Genomic DNA, 22,938 nt, shown 5'->3' on the forward strand with positions numbered 1-22,938 from the left:
AGGTCAGAGAGCAGGACACCATCTTTTCGGGTCAATTCTGGATGTCAAATCTAGAATTCTATCCTTGCCACATCCCGTAAATCAAGGGTTCCCAACCTGGGGTGAATTTACCCCTAGGGTAGATTTGTAGATTCTAGGGGGTACATTTGTTGATTCTGGATTTGTACATTTTTTTTCTCATTGACTGACTGTGTTTGGTTCTGGTATACCGGTATCTGTTCATCGTTAGTTGTTCATAAATAAGTGAAGTAACATTGTTATGCGCTCTTAAAGTTGCCCGGAGTAAACGGGATGAAAAAGGTTGGGAACCCCTGCCGTAAAACGAAGTAAAAAGGAAAGACACAAAGGAATTCTAAGCGAGGGGGACAAGCCGGGAGAGGAAAGTTGAGGCCGCACTTGGGAGTATTGTGTTCCGTTTTGGGCGCCACGTTATCGGGAAGATGGTGTCAGGCTGGAAAGGGTGCAGATAGGATTTACGAGGATGTTGCCAGGACTCGAAGGTCTGAGCTATAGGGAGAGGTTGGGCTAGGACCACAAAGATGAGCCATCTTGCAGAGATTTAGTTTTAGTTTTTTTTTTAGGTTTAGACTTAAGGCGTGGAAACAGGCCCTTCGGACCATCAAGTCCGTGCAGACCAGGTCCCGGGTCTCTGGCGCCGTACCACTGCGCCACCACCTAAAGGCTGTTATCCTGCACTAACCATTCTACACGCTATTCCCTTCATTGTTTATCTGTACACTGTGGACGGCTCGATTGTAATAAGGTATTTTCTTTCCGATGACTGGATAGCCCGCAACATAAGCTGAAGAAGGGTTTCGGCCCGAAATGTTGCCTATTTCCTTCGCTCCATAGATGCTGCCGCACCCGCTGAGTTTCTCCAGCATTTTTGTCTACCTTCGATTTTCCAGCATCTGCAGTTCCTTCTTAAACCCATAAGCTTTTCACTGTATCACGGTACACGTGACATTAAACTAAACTAAAACTCAAGAAAGCTTAGTATCCTCTCTAGCCCCAAGTTATGTCCGAGAGAATTGGGCAGAAGCCTGATGTCACTTCTTCCGTGGAACCCATATTCCACTTGGGTAGCTGACAACCCAATGGTATGAACCTTGAATTCTACATTTTGAGGTAACCTCTAACTAACTCCGCCAACCCATGTCTCCTATCCCCCCTCCCCCCAATGTATCCTTGTCATCCCCCCCCCCCCCCCCCCCCCACCTCCTCCTGCTATTGTCCTCCATCTGGCTTCACAATCCACAACTCCTCAAACCTGTCTCACAGCTCCTGTTCTTATCTCTGGGCTTTGTTCCATCATCTGCCTGTCGAAACAAAAACCTACACCTATGCCGACTTATAACCTAGCCACGCTTTCTCCTGCATCTCTCCTTTTCCAGCTTTCTCCTCCCCCCACCCTTACAATCAGTCTGAAGAAGGGTCCCGACCCGAAACGTCACCGTTAGCCAGAGGGTGGTGAATCTGTGGAATTCATTGACACAGAAGGCTGTGGAGACCAAGACGGTGTGCTTTTTTTAATGGTGGAGATTAATAGCCTCTTGATTAGTACGGGTGTCAAAGGTTATGGGGAGAAGGCAGGAGAATGGGGCTGAGAGGGAAAGATAGATCAGCCATGATTGAATGGCAGAGTAGACTTGAGGGGCCGACTGGCCTAATTCCACTCCCAGAACTTACGAATTCTCTCAGGGTGTTTCATCGAATGAAGCCTTTAAACTGTAGCCAGAGGGACAGGCAAACAACAAGAGGCCTCGATCCTAACCCGGGAAATCTCTTAAAGACCTCTTGAAGATAGCAGAATCAGGGGATATGGGGAGAAGGCAGGAACGGGGTACTGATTGGGGATGATCAGCCATGATCACATAGATACATAGAAAATAGGTGCAGGAGTAGGTCATTCGGCCCTTCGAGCCTGCACCGCAAGTCAATCTTATCATGGCTGATCATCCAACTCAGTATCCTGTACCTGCCTTCTCTCCATACCCCCTGATCCCTTTAGCCACAAGGACCACATCTAACTCCCTCTTAAATATAGCCAATGAACTAGCCTCAACTACCCTCTGTGGCAGAGAATTCCAGAGATTCACCACTCTCTGTGTGAAAAATGTTTTTCTCATCTCGGTCTTAAAGGATTTCCCCCTTATCCTTAAACTGTGACCCCTTGTCCTGGACTTCCCCAACATCGGGAACAATCTTCCTGCATCTAGCCTGTCCAACCCCTTAAGAATTTTATAAGTTTCTATAAGATCCCCCTCAATCTCCTAAATTCTAGCGAGTATAAGCCGAGTCTATCCAGTCTTTCTTCATATGAAAGTCCTGACATCCCAGGAATCAGTCTGGTGAACCTTCTCTGCACTCCCTCTATGGCAATAATGTCCTTCCTCAGATTTGGAGACCAAAACTACGCAATACTCCAGGTGTGGTCTCACCAAGATCCTGTACAACTGCAGTAGAACCTCCCTGCTCCTATACTCAAATCCTTTTGCTATGAAAGCTAACATACCATTCACTTTCTTCACTGCCTGCTGCACCTGCATGCCTACTTTCAATGACTGGTGTACCATGACACCCAGGTCTCGTTGCATCTCCCCTTTTCCTAATCGGCCACCATTTAGATAATAGTCTGCTTTCCTGTTTTTGCCACCAAAGTGGATAACCTCACATTTATCCACATTATACTGCATCTGCCAAACATTTGCCCACTCACCCAGCCTATCCAAGTCACCTTGCAGTCTCCTAGCATCCTCCTCACAGCTAACACTCCCCCCCAACTTTGTGTCATCTGCAAACTTGGAGATGTTGCATTCAATTCCCTCATCCAGATCATTAATATATATTGTAAATAGCTGGGGTCCCAGCACTGAGCCTTGCGGTACCCCACTAGTCACTGCCTGCCATTGTGAAAAGGACCCGTTTAATCACATTGAATGGCGGTGCTAGCTCGAAGGGCTGAATGGCCTACTCCTGCACCTATTGTTTATTGTCTAAATTGGTGTTGATGTGTAGGGAGTGAATGCGAAATTGGGGACGATCGGCCATGATCACATTGAAAGGCGGTGCTGGCTTGAAGGGCCGAATGGCCTCCTCCTACACCCATTGTCTATTGACCCTGTGGCAAAATAGTCCATCTTATAAATAACCTGGACGCAGACTGAAACACACACGCACGCTCACGCACCCACACACGCACACACAAACACGCCCAGTTTCCCTTTAAATAGAGGTCAGCTGAGAACAGTCCCTTCCACGAGTATAAAAATAAAGCATCTTTAGGTTTTGATTTAAAAAAAAAAACAAACGCAAATATTTATCCCAAGACAGTCAGTGGTGGTTGGTCGGCAGAGGTTCCCTCAGCCTCTGCCTCGCCTCTGGTGACGGGTCCTGCGAGTTCTTTTCGTCACCGTGGTGAACTTGAAAGGCTTGTGGTGGCCTTCCTTGTCCTTGGGCAGCCTCTTCATGAAGTGCACCTCCCTCTGGTTCTGCTCCGTCTTGGAGCCCTTCCTGGGGCGCCCCTTCCTGGTGAAGCCCAGGTACCAGCCCTTGTACTTGGCCGACATCAGGGCGGTGTAGTTGTTCTCCAGCACCTCTTCCACGAACACGCACTCGCGGTTCTTCCCGTTCAGCTGCGTGAAGAGAGACGAGGCGGTCAGCAGGGCCCACACACACAGAGAGACAACACACAATAGGTGCAGGAGTAGGCCATACGGCCCTTCGAGCCAGCACCGCCATTCAATGTGATCATGGCTGATCATCCACATTCAGTACCCCGTTCATGCCTTCACCTCATTCAGCTCTGGATGCTTTCAAGAGAGAGCTAGATAGGGACTCCTAAAGATAGCGGAGTCAGGGGATATGGGGAGAAGGCAAGAACGGGGTACTGATTGGGGATGACCAGCCATGATCACATTGAATGGCGGAGGGCCGAATGGCCGAATGGCCTACTCCTGCACCTATTGTCTATTGTCTATTGTCAATGTGATCAGGGCTGATCATCCACTTCACTGTACCTCGACTTTTTCTCACAGAGAGTTGTGAGTCTGTGGAATTCTCTGCCTCAGAGGGCGGTGGAGGCCGGTTCTCTGGATGCTTTCAAGAGAAAGTTAAATAGAGCTCTTAAAGATAGCGGAGTCAGGGGATATGGGGAGAAGGCAGGAACGGGGTACTGATTGGGGATGATCAGCCATGATCACAGTGAGTGGTGGTGCTGGCTCGAAGGGCCGAATGGCCTACTCCTGCACCCATTGTCTATTGATGAAGGTAAATGTGCTGAAAGCTTTTAAATTTGGGACTCTTTTATACTTTCCACCCTCTGACCTCAAAGTTTTACCTTCTAGTCCTTGACATTTGCAAGCTTCATAAATAGCTCGCATATTGGGCATGACATTACTGAGGTTTGGCACTCAGTGCATTGCCTCTCTGTCAGCTTCTTAGCTAGCAACTTTTGAGTTCTATACTCCCCCATTATTACAGTCACCACACTTCAGACGCCGTAAGCTAGGGCACTGTCCGATTCACCTCTACCCCATTGCGGACATTGGACATTGTCTCTGGACCTGGTGCGCTACAATGCTGAGAACTATATTCTGCACTCTGTATGATCTCCACCCCGATCCTGGCCTCTCTCCACTGGCTCCCAGTACGGTACAGAATCAATTTCAAGCTTGTCCTATACATATACAAAGCCCTTAACGGGCTTACCCCCCCCCTCCCCACATACATCAAAAATCTTCTAACCCACCATTCTACCTCCAGGTCCCTCAGATCAGCCGACTTGTGGTTAGTGACCATCCCGCGGTCCAGGTTTAAGCTCAGGGGCGACCGTGCCTTTGCGGTTGCAGCTCCTAGACTGTGGAACAGCATCCCTCTTCCCATCAGAACTGCCCCCTCCATCGACTCAACTTTAGGTCAAGACTTAAAACCTACTTCTACTCACAAGCGTTTCTTGAGGTCCTCTGAGGGACCGCTGTATGTATGTATGTATTTATGTATGTAGTGTTAGGTCTATGTACCACTGTATGGAGCATGCTAGTACCTGCACCAATGTGAAGCACTTTGGTCAACGAGAGTTGGTTTTAAATGTGCTATAGAAATAAAATTGACTTGACTTGACTTGGCTCTGTATATTGTAGTTAAGTATAGTTTTAGTTTAGAGATACAGTGTGGAATCAGGCCCTTCGGCCCACCGAGTCCACGCCGGCCAGCGATCCCCGCACACTAACACTAATCATATTATCCGATCCTTATCATTCAGTCTGATCGTTATCCGTTTGTGAGAGTTTGTTCACTGCTCCGTTACCATGTTTTAACGCTGGAACAACCTTCAACTGCTCACTGGAACATTCTCAATGGAAGGTGCTAAAGAAAGTCTCTTTTAAGGCTGTTCCTGGCCATTTTTAGTTTAGTTTAGAGGTACAGCGTGGAAACAGGCCCCTTGGCCAACCAAGTCTGCACCGACCGGTGATCCCCGCACACTTACACTATCTGTGCTCTGTAGACCACTCTCTGTGGACTAGTCTGTGGAATTCTTTGCCTCAGAGGGCGGTGGAGGCCGGTTCTCTGGATACTTGCAAGAGAGAGCTAGATAGGGCTCTTAAAGATAGGGGATATGGGGAGAAGGCAGGAACGGGGTACTGATTGTGGATGATCAGCCATGATCACATTGAATGGGGGTGCTGGCTCGAAGGGCCGAATGGCCTACTCATGCACCTGTTGCCTATTGTCTATTGTCCTACACACACTGGGGACAATTTACATTTATACCAAGACAATTAACCTACAAACCTGTACGTCGTTGGAGTGTGGGAGGAAACCGGAGATCTCAGGGAAAACCCACGCAGGTCACGGGGAGAACGCACAAACTCTGTACAGACAGCGCCCGTAGTCGGGATGGAACCCGGGTCACTGGCGCTGTGAGGCTGCAACTCTACCGCTGCGCCTGTCAGTTGGAACTTGATTGTGTTTGTATACGTTGTTAACTGATCCGAGATGGACAGCATGCAAAACAAAGCTTTTCGCTGTACCTCGGTACATGTGACAATAATAAACTTAATGCCAAACCTTTTTACACCTCTGGAAGATCACCCCTCAGCCTCCTGCGCTCCGAATCCTAGCCTGCCCAACCTCTCCCTGTAGCTCAGGTCCTCGAGTCCTGCCAACATCCCCGTAAATCTGAACCCTTTCCAGCTTAGTTTAGTTTAGTTTAGAGATAGACAATAGACAATAGACAATAGGTGCAGGAGCAGGCCATTCGGCCCTTCAAGCCAGCACCGCCATTCAATGTGATCATGGCCGATCATCCCCAATCAGTACCCCGTTCCTGCCTTCTCCCCATATCCCCTGACTCCGCTATCTTTAAGAGCCCTACCTAGCTCTCTTTTGAAAGCATCCAGAGAACCTGCCCCCACCGCCCTCTGAGGCAGAGAATTCCACAGACTCACCACTCTCTGTGAGAAAAGGTGTTTCCTCGTCTCCGTTCTAAATGGCCTACCCCTTATTCTTAAACTGTGGCCCCTGGTTCTGGACTCCCCCAACATCGGGAACATGTTTCCTGCCTCTAGCGAGTCCAAGCCCTTAACAATCTTATATGTTTCAGTGAGATATCCTCTCATCCTTCTAAACTCCAGAGTGTACAAGCCCAGCTTCTCCATTCTCTCAGCATATGACAGTCTCGCAGGCTCTTAAAGATAGCAGAGTCAGGGGATATGGGGAGAAGGCAGGAACGGGGTACTGATTGGGGATGATCAGCCATGACCACATTGAATGGCGGTGCTGGCTCGAAGGGCCAAATGGCCTCCTCCTGCACCTATTGTCTATTGTCTTTAGTTACTCCAGCACTTTGTGACGTCCCTTGATAAACCAGCATCTGCAATTCCTTGTTTCCACTGTAGATTCTAACCTGGTCCATGGCGCACTAAACATTATTCCCTTTATCCTGTATCTGAACACTGTGGGTGGCTCGATTGTAATCATGTATTGTCTTTCTGCTGAATGGTTAGCAAGCAACAAAAGCTTTTCACTGTACCTCGGCGCGCGTGACAACAAGCTAAATTATACACTAAATCCAAACACAAACCAATCTCCCTTCCATTGACTCCATCTACACCTCCCGCTGCCTTGGCAAGGCCAGCAGCATCATCAAGGACCAGTCTCACCCCGGCCACTCCCTCTTCTCCCCTCTTCCATCGGGCAAGAGGTGCAGAAGTGTAAAAACACACACCTCCAGATTCAGGGACAGTTTCTTCCCAGCTGTTATCAGGCAACTGAACCATCCTACCAACAACTAGAGAGCGGTGCTGAACTACTATTGAACTATCTTAGATCAGACGTTACCTTGTACGAAACATTATTCCCTTATCATGTATCTGTACACTGTAAACGGATCGATTGTAATCATGTATTGTCTTTCTGCTGACTGGATAGAACGCAACAAAAGCTTTTAATTGTACCTAGATACACGTGACAATAAACTAAACTGAACTGATGTAAACTAAACTAAACTAAACTGCCTAAACTATTTATACACCGGGCTTTATTTTTATTTTTGCTTTCTTTATTTTTCCTATGCTGTGCCAAGTGGCACCACACCCTCAGGCTCGTGCCAACACCGTGTGCCTTGGTCACTCGAACCTCCCTCATCATTAACTACGAATCTGTCACGGTGACACAGCGCCAGAGACCCGGGTTCGATCCCGACTATGGGTGCTGTCTGTACGGAGTTTGCACGTTCTCCCCCGTGACCTGCGTGGGTTTTCTCCCAGATCTCCGGTTTCCTCCCACACTCCAAAGACGTGCAGGTTTGTAGGCTAATTGGCTTGGTGTGAGTATAAAATTGTCCCGTGTAAGAAAGAACTGCAGATGCTGGTTTAAATTGAAGGTAGACACAAAATGCTTGGAGTAACTCAGCGGGTGAGGCAGCATCTCAGGAGAGAAGGAATGGGCGACGTTTTGAGTCCAGATAAAATTGTCCGGGCGTGTGTGTCGGATAATATTAATGTGCGGGGATCGATGGTCGGCACATACTCAGTGGGCCGAATGGCCTGTTTCCTCGCTGTATATCTAAACTAAATTAAACATGCAAAATGCTGGAGTTACTCAGCGGGACGTACAGCATCTCTGGAGGTGACGTTTCGGTTCAAGGCCTTTCTTCAGACTTCTTCAGTCTTCAGTTCGAAGAAGGGTCTCGATCCTAAACGTCACCCATTCCTTCTCTCTAAAGATGCTGCCTGTCTTGCTGATTTACTCCAGCTGATTTACTCCGATCTAACCATAGAACATAGAAACATAGAAAAATAGGTGCAGGAGTAGGCCATTCGGCCTATTGAGCCAGCTGATCTGAGGAAAGACATTCTTGCCATAGAGGGAGTACAGAGAAGGTTCACCAGACTGATTCCTGGGATGTCAGAACTTTCATATGAAGAAAGACTGGATAGACTCGGCTTGTACTCGCTAGAATTTTTGAGGGGGGATCTTATAGAAACTTTCAAAATTCTTAAGGGGTTGGACAGGCTAGATGCAGGAAGATTGTTCCCGATGTTGGGGAAGTCCAGAACAAGGGGTCACAGTTTAAGGATAAGGGGGAAGTCTTTTAGGACCGAGATGAGAAAAACATTTTTCACACAGAGAGTGGTGAATCTGTGGAATTCTCTGACACAGAAGGTAGTTGAGGCCAGTTCATTGGCTATATTTAAGAGGGAGTTAGATGTGGCCCTTGTGGCTAAAGGGATCAGGGGGTATGGAGAGAAGGCAGGTACAGGATACTGAGTTGGATGATCAGCCATGATCATATTGAATGGCGGTGCAGGCTCGAAGGGCTGAATGGCCTACTCCTGCACCTATTTTCTATGTTTCTATGTTTCTTGGATCATGGCTGATCATCTAAAATCAGTACCCCGTTCCTGCTTTCTCCCTATATCCCTTGATTCCTTTAGCCCTAAGAGCTAAATCTAACTCTCTCTTGAAACCAGCATCTGAAGTTCTTTCCTAAACTAAACTAAACATACGACAGCAGTTTTCCCTGGATACTCCAGGTGAGTCAGGCTTGTGTAGGCCGTACTAATTATCAGTGGGGCAGTGGTGGAAAAGGCCTTTGTTGGTTCTGGGCTTGGTTTGATGCCAAGGTTTGTGTTGGTTGGCAGGCTGGGCGAACATCTCCACCTAGCATGACTGTACTGGGCCCCAGGGAAATGCCTGAGGCCATCCACAATTTCCAGCTCTGCCTGGCCACTGCATGCTCTCACGAAGAACAGCACTGATCTGAATGGGAGATAAATCAACCTTTCCATTGCCTTGTGTAGGGAGGAACTGCAGGTGCAGGTTTAAACAGAGTTGTCAGTTGTACAGGGCCCTAGTGAGACCACACCAGGAGTATTGTGTGCAGTTTTGGTCCCCTAATTTGAGGAAGGACATTCCTGCTATTGAGGGAGTGCAGCGTAGGTTTACAAGGTTAATTCCCGGGATGGCGGGACTGTCATATGCTGAGAGAATGGAGCGGCTGGGCTTGTACACTCTGGAGTTTAGAAGGATGAGAGGAGATCTCATTGAAACATATAAGATTGTTAAGGGCTTGGACACACTAGAGGCGGGAAACATGTTCCCGATGTTGGGGGAGTCCAGAACCAGGGGCCACAGTTTAAGAATAAGGAGTAAGCCATTTAGAACGGAGACGAGGAAACACTTTTTCTCACAGAGCCTGGTGAGTCTGTGAAATTCTCTGCCTCAGAGGGCGGTGGAGGCTGGTTCTCTGGATGCTTTCAAGAGAGAGCCAAATAGGGCTCTTAAAAATAGCAGAGTCAGGGGATATGGGGAGAAGGCAAGAATGGGGTACTGATTGTGGATGATCAGCCATGATCACATTGAATGGCGGAGCTGGTTCGAAGGGCCAAATGGCCTACTCCTGCACCTATTGTCTAAACCAAAGACAGGCACAAAATGCTGTAGTGACTCGGCGGGACAGGCAGCGTCTCTGGAGAGAAGGGATAGCCGGCGGAATTTCGAGTGGAGAAAAGTAGGGCCATTACTGGAGTATTGAGGTTGGGAGGTCATGTTGCAGTTGTATAGGATGTATTGTGTTCAGTTCTGGGCACCGTGTTCTGGGAAAGATGTCGTCAAGCTGGAAAAGGTACAGAGAAGTTTTACGAGGATGTTGCCAGGACTCGAGGGCCGGAGCTACAGGGAGAGGTTGAGCAGGCTGGGACTCCATGAGAGCAGGTGGATTGAGGGATGATCATATAATCGCTGGCTGGTGTGGAATTGGTGGGCCGAAGGGCCTGTTTCCATGCTGTATCTCTAAACCAAACTAATCGACACCAAAACTAATGCACGGGGGGGGTGTGATCGTTGGTCGGCGCGGACTGGATGGGCCGAAGGGCCTGTTTCCACGCTGTATCTCCAATCTATACTGGAGAAGGTAGGGCGAGACAGAGCTTGTGTGGGCCCAGTGCTCAGACTACAGCCGTTACCTTGCCGAGAATCTTCCCACGTTTGCTCATGCAGATATAATGGCCCGTCTCTTTCCCCTTGATCCTCACGTGACTACCGAAGGTGTCGGTCTCCACCACCAGAAGAGCTGTAACGTGAGCAGAAGAAGAAAATATGGAGTAAGTGCCTGTAACATGAGTACAGGCTCGGCCCACCGCGTCGACCAACCATCACCCATACACTCGTTTCAGTTTAGTTTAGCGATACAGCGCGGAAACAGGCCCTTCGGCCCACCGTGTCCGCACAAACCAGCAATCCCCCGCACACTGACCCTATCCTACACACACAGGGGACAATTTACACTGACACCAAGCCAATTAACCTACAAACCCGTGCGTCTTTGGAGCGTGGGAGGAAACGGAAGATCTTGGAGAAAACCCACGCGGTCACGGGGAGAACGTGCAAACCCCGTACAGTTTGGGATGGAATCCGGGTCTCTGGCGCTGCAAGTGCTGTAAGGCAGCAACTCTACCGCTGCACCACCCTGACAGCCCACTAGTTTTAGTTCAGTTTCATCTACTTTAGTGATACAGTGCAGAAACAGGCCTAGTAAACATCATAAGACCATAATCATAAGAACCAAATTATCTTTCCCTCTCAACCACATTCTGTTTCTATTTCTTCGGCCCAACTTTCCCAGCTACACTAGTCCCACCTGCGTGGAAACAGGCCCTTTGGCCCAACTTGCCCACACCGACCAACAGGTCCCATCTACACTAGTCCCACCTCCCTGCGCTTGGCCCATATCCCTCCAAACCTGTCCCATCCATGTACCTGTCTAACTGTTTCTTAATTGTTGCGATAGTCCCAGCCTCAACTACCTCCTCCAGCAGCTCGTTCCATACACCCACCACCCTTTGTGTGAAAAAGGTTACCGCTAAGGTTCCCATAAAATCATTCCCCCCTCTCACCTTGAAGCTATGCTGATTCTCGATTCCTCTCCTCTGGGGAAGAGACTCTGTGCGTCTAACCGATCTATTCCTCTCAGTTCTTCTGTCGCAATCTTTGTCTTTTCGTCTCTGGAACTTGTCCAAGCATCGACCCATCAAAAATCCCACCTCTCACCTGCATCCACCTATCACTCACTCCAGGCAGGAACGGAGAACTGATTGTGGATGATCAGCCATGATCACAGTGAATGGCGCTGCTGGCTCGAAGGGCCGAATGGCCTACTCCTTCCTGCACCAATGGTCTATTGTCAATTGTCCTTTCCCCACCTCTCTTCCAGCTCTCTCCCCTCCCCCTCCACCACAATCTAGACTCTATGATTCTATAACCCATTTCATCAACCAGCTCCAAGATCCTTCATGCTGTGACTCTGACCTCCCAAGCATGTGGGGTTGCGGAATTTCTCTCATTCCCAGCACCCGATGTTTAGTTTGGAAGGTAAGAGCAAAGTGTCTGGGGTAGCTCAGCGGGCCAGGCAGCATCTCTGGCGAACTTCTTCAAAGTAGGCATACCTTGAGGAGATTTGGCATGTGGAGCTGGGCAAAATGTGCAGGAAGGAACTGCAGGCGCTGGTTTACGCCGAAGGTGGACTCAAAGTGCCGGAGTAACCCTGTGGGTCAGGTAGCATCTCCAGATACACTCGAGTTTCCTGGGCGTGCTGAGGTTTCCTTCCACATCCCTAAAGACATGGTTAACATATGATGAGCGTTTGTCGGCGCTGGGCCTGTATTCGCTGGAGTTTAGAAGAATGAGGGGGGACCTCATTGAAACATACAGAATAGTGAAAGGTCTGGATAGAGTGGATGTGGAGAGGATGTTTAAGAGATGTTTAAGGGTTAACAGTTTAAGGATAAGGGGGAAATCTTTTAGGACCGAGATGAGGAAATCATTTTTCACACAGAGAGTGGTGAGTCTCTGGAATTCTCTGCCACAGAAGGTAGTTGAGGCCAGTTCATTGGCTATATTTAAGAGGGAGTTAGATGTGGCCCTTGTGGCTAAAGGGATCAGGGGGTATGGAGAGAAGGCAGGTACAGGATACTGAGTTGGGTGATCAGCCATAATCATATTGAATGGCGGTGCAGGCTCGAAGGGCCGAACGGCCTACTCCTGCACCTATTTTCTATGTTTCTATGTTTCCACTAGTGGGAGAGTCTAGGACCAAAGGTCATAGCTTCAGAATTAAAGTGCGTTCTTTTAGGAAGGAGATGAGGAGAACTTTATTTTGTCAGAGGGTGTTTTTGATTTTTGGTTTTTGGATTGAATTCTGTTTTTAATTTGTGTCTCTGTGATGTCTTTATTACTTGTTATATTCCGATTATATGTTATTCCGATTACTATGTAAGGTGTCCTTGAGATGTCTGAAAGGCGCCCATTAAATAAAATGTATTATTATTATTATTATTATTATTAATCTGGGAATTCTTTGGCACAGACGGCTGTGGAGGCCAAGTCAGTGGATATTTTTAAGGCAGAGATAGATAGATTCTGTATTAGTACGGGTGTCAGAGGTTATGGGGAGAAGGCAGGAGAATGGGGTTAGGAGGGAGAGATAGATCAGCCATGTTTGAATGGTGGAGTAGACTCGATGGGCCGAATGGGCTAGAAACATAGAAACATAGAAAAATAGGTGCACTCCCTCAATAGTACTCTTAAATCTTTATCTCTACAGCAACATTTATTCCCTTATCATGTATCTCTATACACTGTAAACGGCTCGATTGTGATCATGTATTGTCTTTCTGCTGACTGGTTAGCACGCAACAAAAACTTTTCACTGTACCTCAGTACTGAATTAAAGGATTTTTTTTGGGAAGGTGATGAGGAGACATTTTTCGGCAGAGGGTGGTGAATCTGTGGAATTCTTTGCCACAGAAGGTTGTGGAGGCCAAGTCAGTGGATATTTTTAAGGCAGAGATAGATAGATTCTGGATTATTATGGGTGTCAGAGGTTGTGTGGAGAAGGCAGGAGAATGGAGTTAGGAGGGAGAGATAGATCAGCCGTGATTGAATGGCAGAGTAGACCTGATTGGCCGAATGGCCTAATCCTACTATCACTTATGACCTTATGAGTTACATAGATACATAGAAAATAGGTGCAGGAGTAGGCCATTCGGCCCTTCGAGCCTGCATCGCCATTCAATATGATCATGGCTGATCATCCAACTCAGTATCCTGTACCTGCCTTCTCTCCATACCCCCTGATCCCTTTAGCCACAAGGGCCACATCTAACTCCCTCTTAAATATAGCCAATGAACTGGCCTCAACTACCCTCTGTGGCAGAGAGTTCCAGAGATTCACCACTCTCTGTGTGAAAAAGTTTCTTCTCATCTCGGTCCTAAAGGATTTCCCCCTTATCCTTAAGCTGTGACCCCTTGTCCTGGACTTCCCCAACATCGGAAACAATCTTCCTGCATCTAGCCTGTCCAACCCCTTAAGAATTTTGTACGTTTCTATAAGATCCCCTCTCAATCTCCTAAATTCTAGCGAGTATAAGCCAAGTCTATCCAGTCTTTCTTCATATGAAAGTCCTGACATCCCAGGAATCAGTCTGTTGAACCTTCTCTGCACTCCCTCTATGGCTATAATGTCCTTCCTCAGATTTGGAGACCAAAACTGTACGCAATACTCCAGGTGTGGTCTCACCAAGACCCTGTACAACTGCAGTAGAACCTCCCTGCTCCTATACTCAAATTACTCCAGCCTTCTGTGTCTATCTTCGAGTTACTCCAGCGTTTTGTGTCTGCCTTCAGCTTGGGAGATGCAAGCTCGATTCTGCCTCTGATGTGACCTCTCACCTGCCGTGTACAGATGAGAACATTGCAGGGCCTCCACTGCCAGTGCTTGTGGCTACCTTGGTCTGAGTTCTGTTTTCTGTACCGAAGCCTCACTAGATAAACAGCACGGCAACTGCTTCAGTGGTATGTTCCTCTTTCCCACTGTAAACAGCCAAAGGCTGCCTGACCTGCGATGTTATGGTCAGTGTTTAGCACTAGCCCTGCTGGTAACGCTGCTGCCTCACAGTGCCAGAGACCCTGGTTCAATCCTGACCTCGGCAGGTGTGTGGAGTTTTGCTTAGTTGAGTTTAGTTGACAAGTTTATGAGTTCATAAGTGATAGCAGCAGAATCTGACCATTTCGGCCCATCACGCACACTCCACCATTCAATCATGGCTGATCTATCTCTCCCTCCTAACCCCATTCTCCTGCCTTCTCCCCATAACCCCTGACACCCGTACTAATCAAGAATCTATCTATCTCTGCCTTAAAAATATCCATTGACTTGGCCTCCCCAGCTTTCTGTGGCAAAGAATTCCACAGATCCACCACCCTCACCTCCAGATTCAGTGACATGGAACGAGCTGCCAGAGGAGGTGGTTGAGCCTGGGACTATCCCAACATTTAAGAAACATTTAGACAGTTACATGGATAGGATAGGTTTGGAGGGATATGGACCAAACGCTGGCTGATGGGGCTAGTGTAGCTGGGACCAGTGTGGGCAAGTTGGGCCGAAGGGCCTGTATCCACATTGTATCACTCTCTGACTCTATGACCAGTCTGAGCATCTTGCATCTTGTGTCTATCTTCAATAAGGGTTGTAAGCTGCCTTTAAGTGCCACAGTACAAAGGGTCTCGACCCGAAACGTCACCTGTCCTTCTCTCCAAAGATGCCACCTGACCCGCTGAGTTACTCCAGCTTTTCCTGTCTATATTCGGCTTAAACCAACACCTGCAAGGTAACTTGGATAGGCTGGGGAGCAGTGGAGGCCAAATCACTGTTAGCTGCAGAGAGCACACAGTTAGCTGCAGACTCCGCCCAGGACAGGAAGGCTCTGCAGGAACGGAAGGGACGTCACGACCGCGGTGCCACAGGTGCTGTCGCCGAGGGAGGACGGACGGAGCCGCGGCTCGAGAGACTCGAGAGACTAACAGAGACTAACAGAGGCAAAGAGGTTTGCCACGCACTGCAAGGGAGCAGTGGACCAGACAGGAAGAGCGGACGGAATTACCACTAGACAGCCAAACCAGTAGGTAATTTACGGCTGGGGTGAGTACTTTCCCATTTATAGGAGGTAGGATTATATAAATAAGGGGTGTATCAATACAGTAGGGGATTCTTAAATAGGACCAGTTAATTACTTATATAAGATGGGCGGTCAGGAGATGTGCCAATACTGCGAGATGTGGGAATTTGTCGACACCATTGATGTAGAAGATCCCTACAGCTGCAGTAAGTGTTTGAGGCTAGAGGAACTCCAGCTCCGCATTGATGAGCTGGAGACCCAACTTCATACGCTGCGGTACATCAGGGAGGGGGAGTATTACCTGGATGTTTTGTGCCAGGGGATGGTCACACCGACCAGTTTAACTAATTCAGTAGGCAATGAGCAAGGAAAGGAAGGTGTGGCCATAAGCGAGGCAGGTAGGGGGAACCAGGAGGAGATGCGGCAGGAGCCACAGCCCTTGTCCCTGACGAGCATGACCGAGGCTCTTACTCAATGTAAGGACGGGATCAGGGGCTGTGGGAGGGATGAGCAACCTGGCTGCAGCACCGTGGATCAGGAGGCCATTCAAGAGGGGGGAGTTAGAAGAAATGCCGTAGTGATAGGGGATAGTATTATTCGGGGGGTAGATAAGGTTCTCTGCGGCCAGCAGAACATGTCCCGAAGGCTGTGTTGCCTACCCGGTGCTAGGGTTAAGGATATCTCTGCGATGCTGGAGAGAAATTTGCAGTGGGAGGGGGAGGATCCAGTGGTCGTGGTCCATGTGGGGACCAATGACATAGGAAGGACGAGGAAGGAGGATCTGCTGAAGGAGTTTGAGCAGTTAGGGAATAAATTAAAAAGCAGAACCTCGAGGGTACTGATCTCCAGATTGCTACCTGAGCCACGGGCCAAATCGGCGAGGGTACGTAAAATTAAAAAGCTAAATGCGTGGCTCAAAGACTGGTGTGGGAATAATGGGTTTGGTTTCTTGGGCCACTGGCACCAGTACTGGGACAGGGGGGATCTGTTCTGTAAGGACGGACTTCACCTGAACGGTGCTGGGACTGGGGTCCTGGCAAATCATATAACTAGGGCAGTAGAGAGGTCTTTAAACTAAGTAGCGGGGGGGAGGTATCAAGGGGGGTAATAACGGCAGGGGTAGAGGAAATAGAGCAGGGTATCAGTGGGGAAGCGGAAAGTCAAAATGTGACAGGAGACAGAATGTGTGAAGATAAAGCTCTAGATGTAAAAGGGGCAAAAACGGAAAGGAAGGGTAGTAAAAATCATCTGAAAGTGCTTTATCTAAATGCACGGAGTATTCGTAATAAGATAAATGAATTAACGGTGCAATTAAGTATATATAGTTATGATATCGTGGCCATTACGGAGACATGGCTGCAAGGGGATCAGGACTGGGAGTTAAATATAGAGGGGTACTCGACAATTAGGAAAGATAGACAGGAAAGAAAGGGAGGAGGGGTGGCCCTTTTAATAAGGGAGGGAATAACGGCAATAGAGAGGAAGGATATTGCGTTGAAGGATCAGGATAGTGAAACAGCTTGGGTACAGATAGAGAATAATAAGGGGAAAAAAAACACTAGTGGGTGTAATTTATAGACCTCCAAATAGCTGTGACGCTGTTAGTCAGAACATAAATCTGCAAATAGTTGACGCATGTAAAAAGGGAACTGCTGTAATCATGGGGGACTTCAATTTTCATATTAATTGGGCAAACCAAACTGGGCAGGGTAGACTAGAGGAAGAGTTTATAGAATGTATTAGAGACGGGTTCCTCGAACAGTATGTCACAGAACCGACAAGGGGGGAGGCAATCTTGGATCTGGTCCTGTGTAATGAAGCAGGATTAATTAAAAATGTCATAGTTAGGGACTCGTTGGGAACAAGTGACCACAATATGGTCGAATTCCATATTCAAATAGAAGGGGAGCAGGTTGAAACTCAGGCTAGGGTGCTTAGTCTAAATAAGGGGGATTATGAAGGTATGAGGACTGAGCTGATCAAAGTTGACTGGGATAGCAGACTCAAGAATAAGACGGTACATGAGCAGTGGTGTACGTTTAAGGGTATACTGTATAACCTTCAAGAAAAATTTATTCCTATGAAGAAAAAAAGGGGTAAGGGTAAGAACAGTCAGCCATGGCTCAGTAAAACTATAAAGGATAGTATTCGGCTGAAGGCAAGGGCATATAAGGTAGCCAGAGATAGTGGGAGGGTAGAGGATTGGGAAGCATTTAAAGGTCAGCAAAAAATAACTAAGAGATTAATTAAGACGGGGAAAATAGACTATGAAAGGAATTTAGCGAACAACATAAAAACTAATAGTAAGAGTTTTTATAGCTATATAAAAAGAAAAAGGGTGGCTAAGGTGAACGTTGGTCCATTGGAGGGTGAGACTGGAGAGTTGTTGGTGGGGAACATGGAAATGGCAAAGGCATTAAACGAGTATTTTGTATCAGTCTTCACCATAGAAGACACAAAAAATATTCCAACGCTGGATAAACAGGGGGCGGTAGGAATGGAGGAGCTAAATACTATTAAGATCACCAAGGAGGTGGTATTAGGGAAATTAATGAGACTGAAGGAGGATAAATCCCCTGGGCCTGATGGATTACATCCAAGGGTCTTGAGGGAGATAGCGGTGGGGATTGTGGATGCATTGGTGATAATTTTCCAAAACTCCCTGGAGGCAGGAACGGTCCCAGTGGATTGGAAAATGGCCAATGTAACACCTATATTTAAAAAAGGAAGTAAACAGAAGGCGGGTAACTATAGACCGGTTAGTCTAACCGGTGGGTAAAATGTTAGAGACAATTATTAAAGAAACACTAACGGGGCACTTGGATAAACATGACTTCATCGGACAGAACCAGCATGGTTTTGTGAAGGGGAAGTCCTGTTTAACGAATCTGCTCGAATTCTTTGAGGAAGTAACAACCCGGGTGGATAAAGGGGAACCGGTGGATGTGGTATACTTGGACTTCCAAAAGGCTTTTGACAAGGTGCCACATAAGAGACTATTGCTAAAAATAAAAATTATGGGATTGGGGGTAATATATTAGCATGGGTAGAGGATTGGCTAACAAATAGGAAGCAGAGAGTGGGGATAAATGGTTCATACTCGGGATGGCAACCGGTAACTAGCGGGGTTCCGCAAGGGTCGGTGCTGGGACCCCAGTTGTTCACAATTTATATAAATGATTTGGAGGAGGGAACCAAGTGTAATATATCAAAATTTGCGGACGATACAAAAATGGGAGGAAAAGTAGGGGATGAGGAGGATAGGAAGAGTCTGCAAAAGGATATAGATAAGCTAGGTGAGTGGGCAACAACTTGGCAGATGAAATTTAATACTAATAAATGTGAAGTCATTCACTTTGGGAAAAAAAATGATAGGGCAAGTTATTTTCTAAATGAGGAGGAGCTGCGTTGTAATGCAACGCAAAGGGATTTAGGGGTATTAGTACATGAATCACTAAAAGTTAGTATGCAGGTGCAGCAAGCAATCAGGAAGGCCAATGGAGTTTTGGCCTTTATTGCTAGGGGGATTGAGTATAAAAACACGGAGGTCTTGCTGCAGCTGTACACAGTATTAGTGAGACCACATTTGGAATACTGTGTACAGTTCTGGGGTCCATACTTAAGAAAGGATGTACTAGCCCTGGAGGCAGTGCAGCGAAGGTTTACAAGATTAATTCCTGCAATGAGGGGATTGACATATGAGGAAAGGTTAAGTAGGCTGGAACTCTACTCTTTGGAGTTTAGAAGAATGAGAGGCGATCTCATTGAAACATATAAGATCGTGAGGGGCCTTGATCGGGTGGATGCACCGAGGATGTTCCCAATGATCGGGGAAACTAGAACTAGGGGACATAGTTGCAGAATAAGGGGGGGCTCTTTTAAAACTGAGATGAGGAAGAACTTCTTCACCCAGAGGGTGGTTAATTTATGGAATTCACTGCCCCAGGGAGCAGTGGAAGCAGAAACTTTAAATATATTTAAGACTAAAATAGATGTTTTTTTAGCTGCCAAGGGGATAAGGGGCTACGGGGAGAGGGCAGGGATATGGACCTAGGTATGGTTAGTATAGTAAGACCTGAGTGATCTCCTGGACAAGTGTCGATCGCCTGGATTGGGGTCAGAGAGGAATTTCCCGGATTTTTTTCCCGAATTGGACCTGGGTTTTTATCCGGTTTTTTGCCTCCCCCAGGAGATCACGAGGTTCTTGGGGTGGAGAGGGGTGATAGCGGTATAAAGGGGAGGGTAGTGTCTTGTGTTCTGTGTCTTGTGTCTACTGTTCGTGGGTAAGTGTGTCTGTTTAGTGTTCAGCCATGAGCGAATGGCGGTGCGGGCTCGACGGACCTGGTGGTCTACTCTCGCACCTACTTTCTATGTTTCTATGTTTCTGCAGTTTCTTCCGACACATTCCTATTTAATTCATGGACAGATGCTTACATAATAAGACTAATTGGCCCAGTGTAAATATAAAGAGCTCTGTGCATGTAAATTAAATCAGCATACACGCCTCACTCTCCCCTTAGGCTCCCAGATAGATACAGTCGGGTCATTCAATAAGCACTGATGCAATATTATTGGGGCAGGCTGACTTACACTCAGTCGGGATCAAAGTACATACTTGGTACTTTAAAGTGCTGAGCTTGCACAATAAAAAATAGAAAGGCTCTATAAAATAAAGTGATGGACTAACGACTGTTACCCAGCATCAGTTGGAGTTTAGAAGGATGAGAGGGATGAGTAGGCCATTCGGCCCTTCGAGCCAGCACTGCCATTCAATGTGATCATGGCTGATCATCACCAATCAGTACCCCGTTCCTGCCTTCTCCCCATATCCCCTGACTCCGCTATTTTTAAGAGCCCTATCTAGCTCTCTCTTGAAAGCATCCAGAGAACCGGCCTCCACCGCCCTCTGAGGCAGAGAATTCCACAGACTCACTACTCTCTGTGAGAAAAAGTGTTTCCTCGTCTCCGTTCTAAATGGCCTACTCCTTATTCTTAAACTGTGTGGCCCCTGGTTTTGGACTCCCCCAACATCGGGAACACGTTTCCTGCCTCTAGTGTGTCCAAGGCCTTAACAATCTTATATGTTTCAATGAGATCCCTTCTCATCCTTCTAAACTCCAGAGTGTACAAGCCCAGCCGCTCCATTCTCTCAGCATATGACAGTCCCGCCATCCCGGGAATTAACCTTGTAAACCTACGCTGCACTCCCTCAATAGCAAGAATGTCCTTCCTCAAATTAGGGGACCAAAACTGTACAGAATACTCCAGGTGTGGTCTCACTAGGGCTCTGTGTTAGTGTGCGGGGATCGCTGGTCGGCGCAGACTCGGAGAACAAAGGGCCTGTTTCCGCGCTGTATCTCTAAACTAAACTAGACGAAAGTGTATAAAATCATGAGAGGAATAGATTGGGTAACTGCACAGTCTTTTGCCCAGAGCTTGGGAATCGAGAACCAGAGGACATAGGATCAAGGTGAGGGGGGAAAGATGTACTAGGAATCTGAGGGGTAGCTTTTTTTACACAAGGGGTGGTGGGAGTATTAATACGAGCTGCCGGAGGAGGTAGTTGAGGCATTTAATCAACACATGGACAGGTACACGGATAGTTTATCAGAAGGAAATGCAGATGCAGGTTTACACTGAAGATAGACACAGAATGCTGGAGCAACTCAGAGGGTCAGACAGCATCTCTGGTCAGACACATAACCGACTGGAAGGTAGCCAGTTCGAATCCCGCTTGGAGTTCATACTGTCGTTGTGTCCTTGGGCAAGACACTTCACCCACCTTTGCCTGTGTGTGAATGTGTGTGAATGTGTGTGAGTGATTGGTGGTGGTCGGAGGGGCCGTAGGCGCAGATTGGCAGCCACGCTTCCGTCAGTCTGCCCCAGGGCAGCTGTGGCTACAGAAGTAGCTTACCACCACCGAGTGTGACTGAGGAGTGAATGAATAATGCGATGTAAAGCGCCTTGAGTATTAGAAAGGCGCTATATAAATCCCATCCATTATTATTATTATCTCTTGAGAAAAGGAATCGGATTCGAGACCCTTCATGTTAAATGTACCGAGGTACAGTGAAAAGCTTTTGTTGTGTACTAACCAGTCAGAGGAACCAGATTATACATGATTACGATCGAGCTACAGATAATGTACAGATAAAGGGAATAACGTTTAGTGCGAGGTAAAGTCCAGTAAAGTCCGATCAAGGATAGTCCGAGGATCTCCAATGAGGTAGGTGGTAGCTCAGGACTGCTATCGAGTTGTTGATAGGATGGGACAGGTTTGGAGGGATGTGGGCCAAACGCAGGCAGGTGAGGCCAGTGTAGATGGGGCATGTTGGTCGGTGTGGGCAAGTTGGGCCGAAGGACTTGTTTCCACGATGTATCACTCTATGACTAAGAACGTTAAGAATAAGGAGTAAGCCATTTAGAATGGAGACGAGGAAATAATTTTTCTCACAGAGAGTGGTGAGTCTGTGGAATTCTCTACCTCAGAGGGCGGTGGAGGCAGGTTCTCTGGATGCTTTCAAGAGAGAGCTAGATAGGGCTCTTAAAGATAGCGGAGTCAGGGGATATGGGGAGAAGGCAGGAACGGGGTACTGATTGGGGATGATCAGCCATGATCACATTGAATGGCGGTGCTGGCTCGAAGGGCCAAATGGCCTACTCCTGCACCTATTGTCTACTGTCTATTGACCATGACTGAAGAGTTGCGAATTGTGAAGCCAGAGAAAGGAAGATAGGTGGAAGAGGAAGGAGAGAGAGTAGGGGGAAGGGGAGAATACACTTCCAGGTGGGACCCAAAGAAGAAAGGGGTCAGGAAAGAAAATGGGGGGTTGTTTGTAGGTCACATAGTCATAGAGTGATTCAGCTTAGAAACAGGCCCTTCAGCCCAACTCGCCCACATGTCCCAGCTACACCAGTCCCACCTGCCCACGTATGGTCCATATCCCTCCAAACCTGTCCTATCCATGTACCTGTCTTACTGTTTCTTAAATGTTGGGATAGTCCCAGCCTCAACTACCTCCTCTGGCAGCTCGTTCCACACACCCACCACCCTTTGTGTGAATGAGAAACAATTACAAAGGTTATGAGATTTGACAGGACACCGTGTTTATGGATGAACGTTAAAGCTACCTTTAAAGGTATGCCAATAAAAAGAGATCGCAACTTTTCAAAGAGATGGCGGGACTGTCATATGAGGAAAGATTGAAAAGACTGGGCTTGTATTCACTGGAGTTTAGAAGGATGAGGGGAAGTCTTATAGAAACATATAAAATTATAAAAGGACTGGGCAAGCTAGATGCAGGAAAAATGTTCCCAATGTTGGGCGAGTCCAGAACCAGGGGCCACAGTCTTAGAATAAAGGGGAGGTCATTTAAGACTGAGGTGAGAAAAATCTTTTTCACCCAGAGAGTTGTGAATTTGTGGAATTCCCTGCCACAGAGGGCAGTGGAGGCCAAGTCACTGGATGGATTTAAGAGAG

The 22,938-nt window shown here is 47.5% G+C and overlaps 1 protein-coding gene across 1 annotated transcript in view; it reads right to left on the bottom strand.

Moving 5' to 3' along the window:
• Window positions 1–3,300: 3,300 nt before the first annotated feature.
• The window catches only part of LOC116982597 (fibroblast growth factor 18-like), a 77,454-nt gene continuing 57,816 nt past the window's right edge, over window positions 3,301–22,938 (bottom strand). Inside the window, exons 4-5 of the mRNA XM_033035880.1 lie at window positions 10,470–10,576; window positions 3,301–3,635 (exon numbers count right to left, since the gene is read on the bottom strand). Coding sequence (XP_032891771.1) covers window positions 3,363–3,635; window positions 10,470–10,576 — 380 coding nt within the window. The 3' untranslated portion in view covers window positions 3,301–3,362. The remainder of the gene's footprint in view (window positions 3,636–10,469; window positions 10,577–22,938) is intronic.

The sequence above is a fragment of the Amblyraja radiata genome, chromosome 1, assembly GCF_010909765.2.
Source record: "Amblyraja radiata isolate CabotCenter1 chromosome 1, sAmbRad1.1.pri, whole genome shotgun sequence".
Classification (NCBI taxonomy): Eukaryota; Metazoa; Chordata; class Chondrichthyes; order Rajiformes; family Rajidae; genus Amblyraja; species Amblyraja radiata.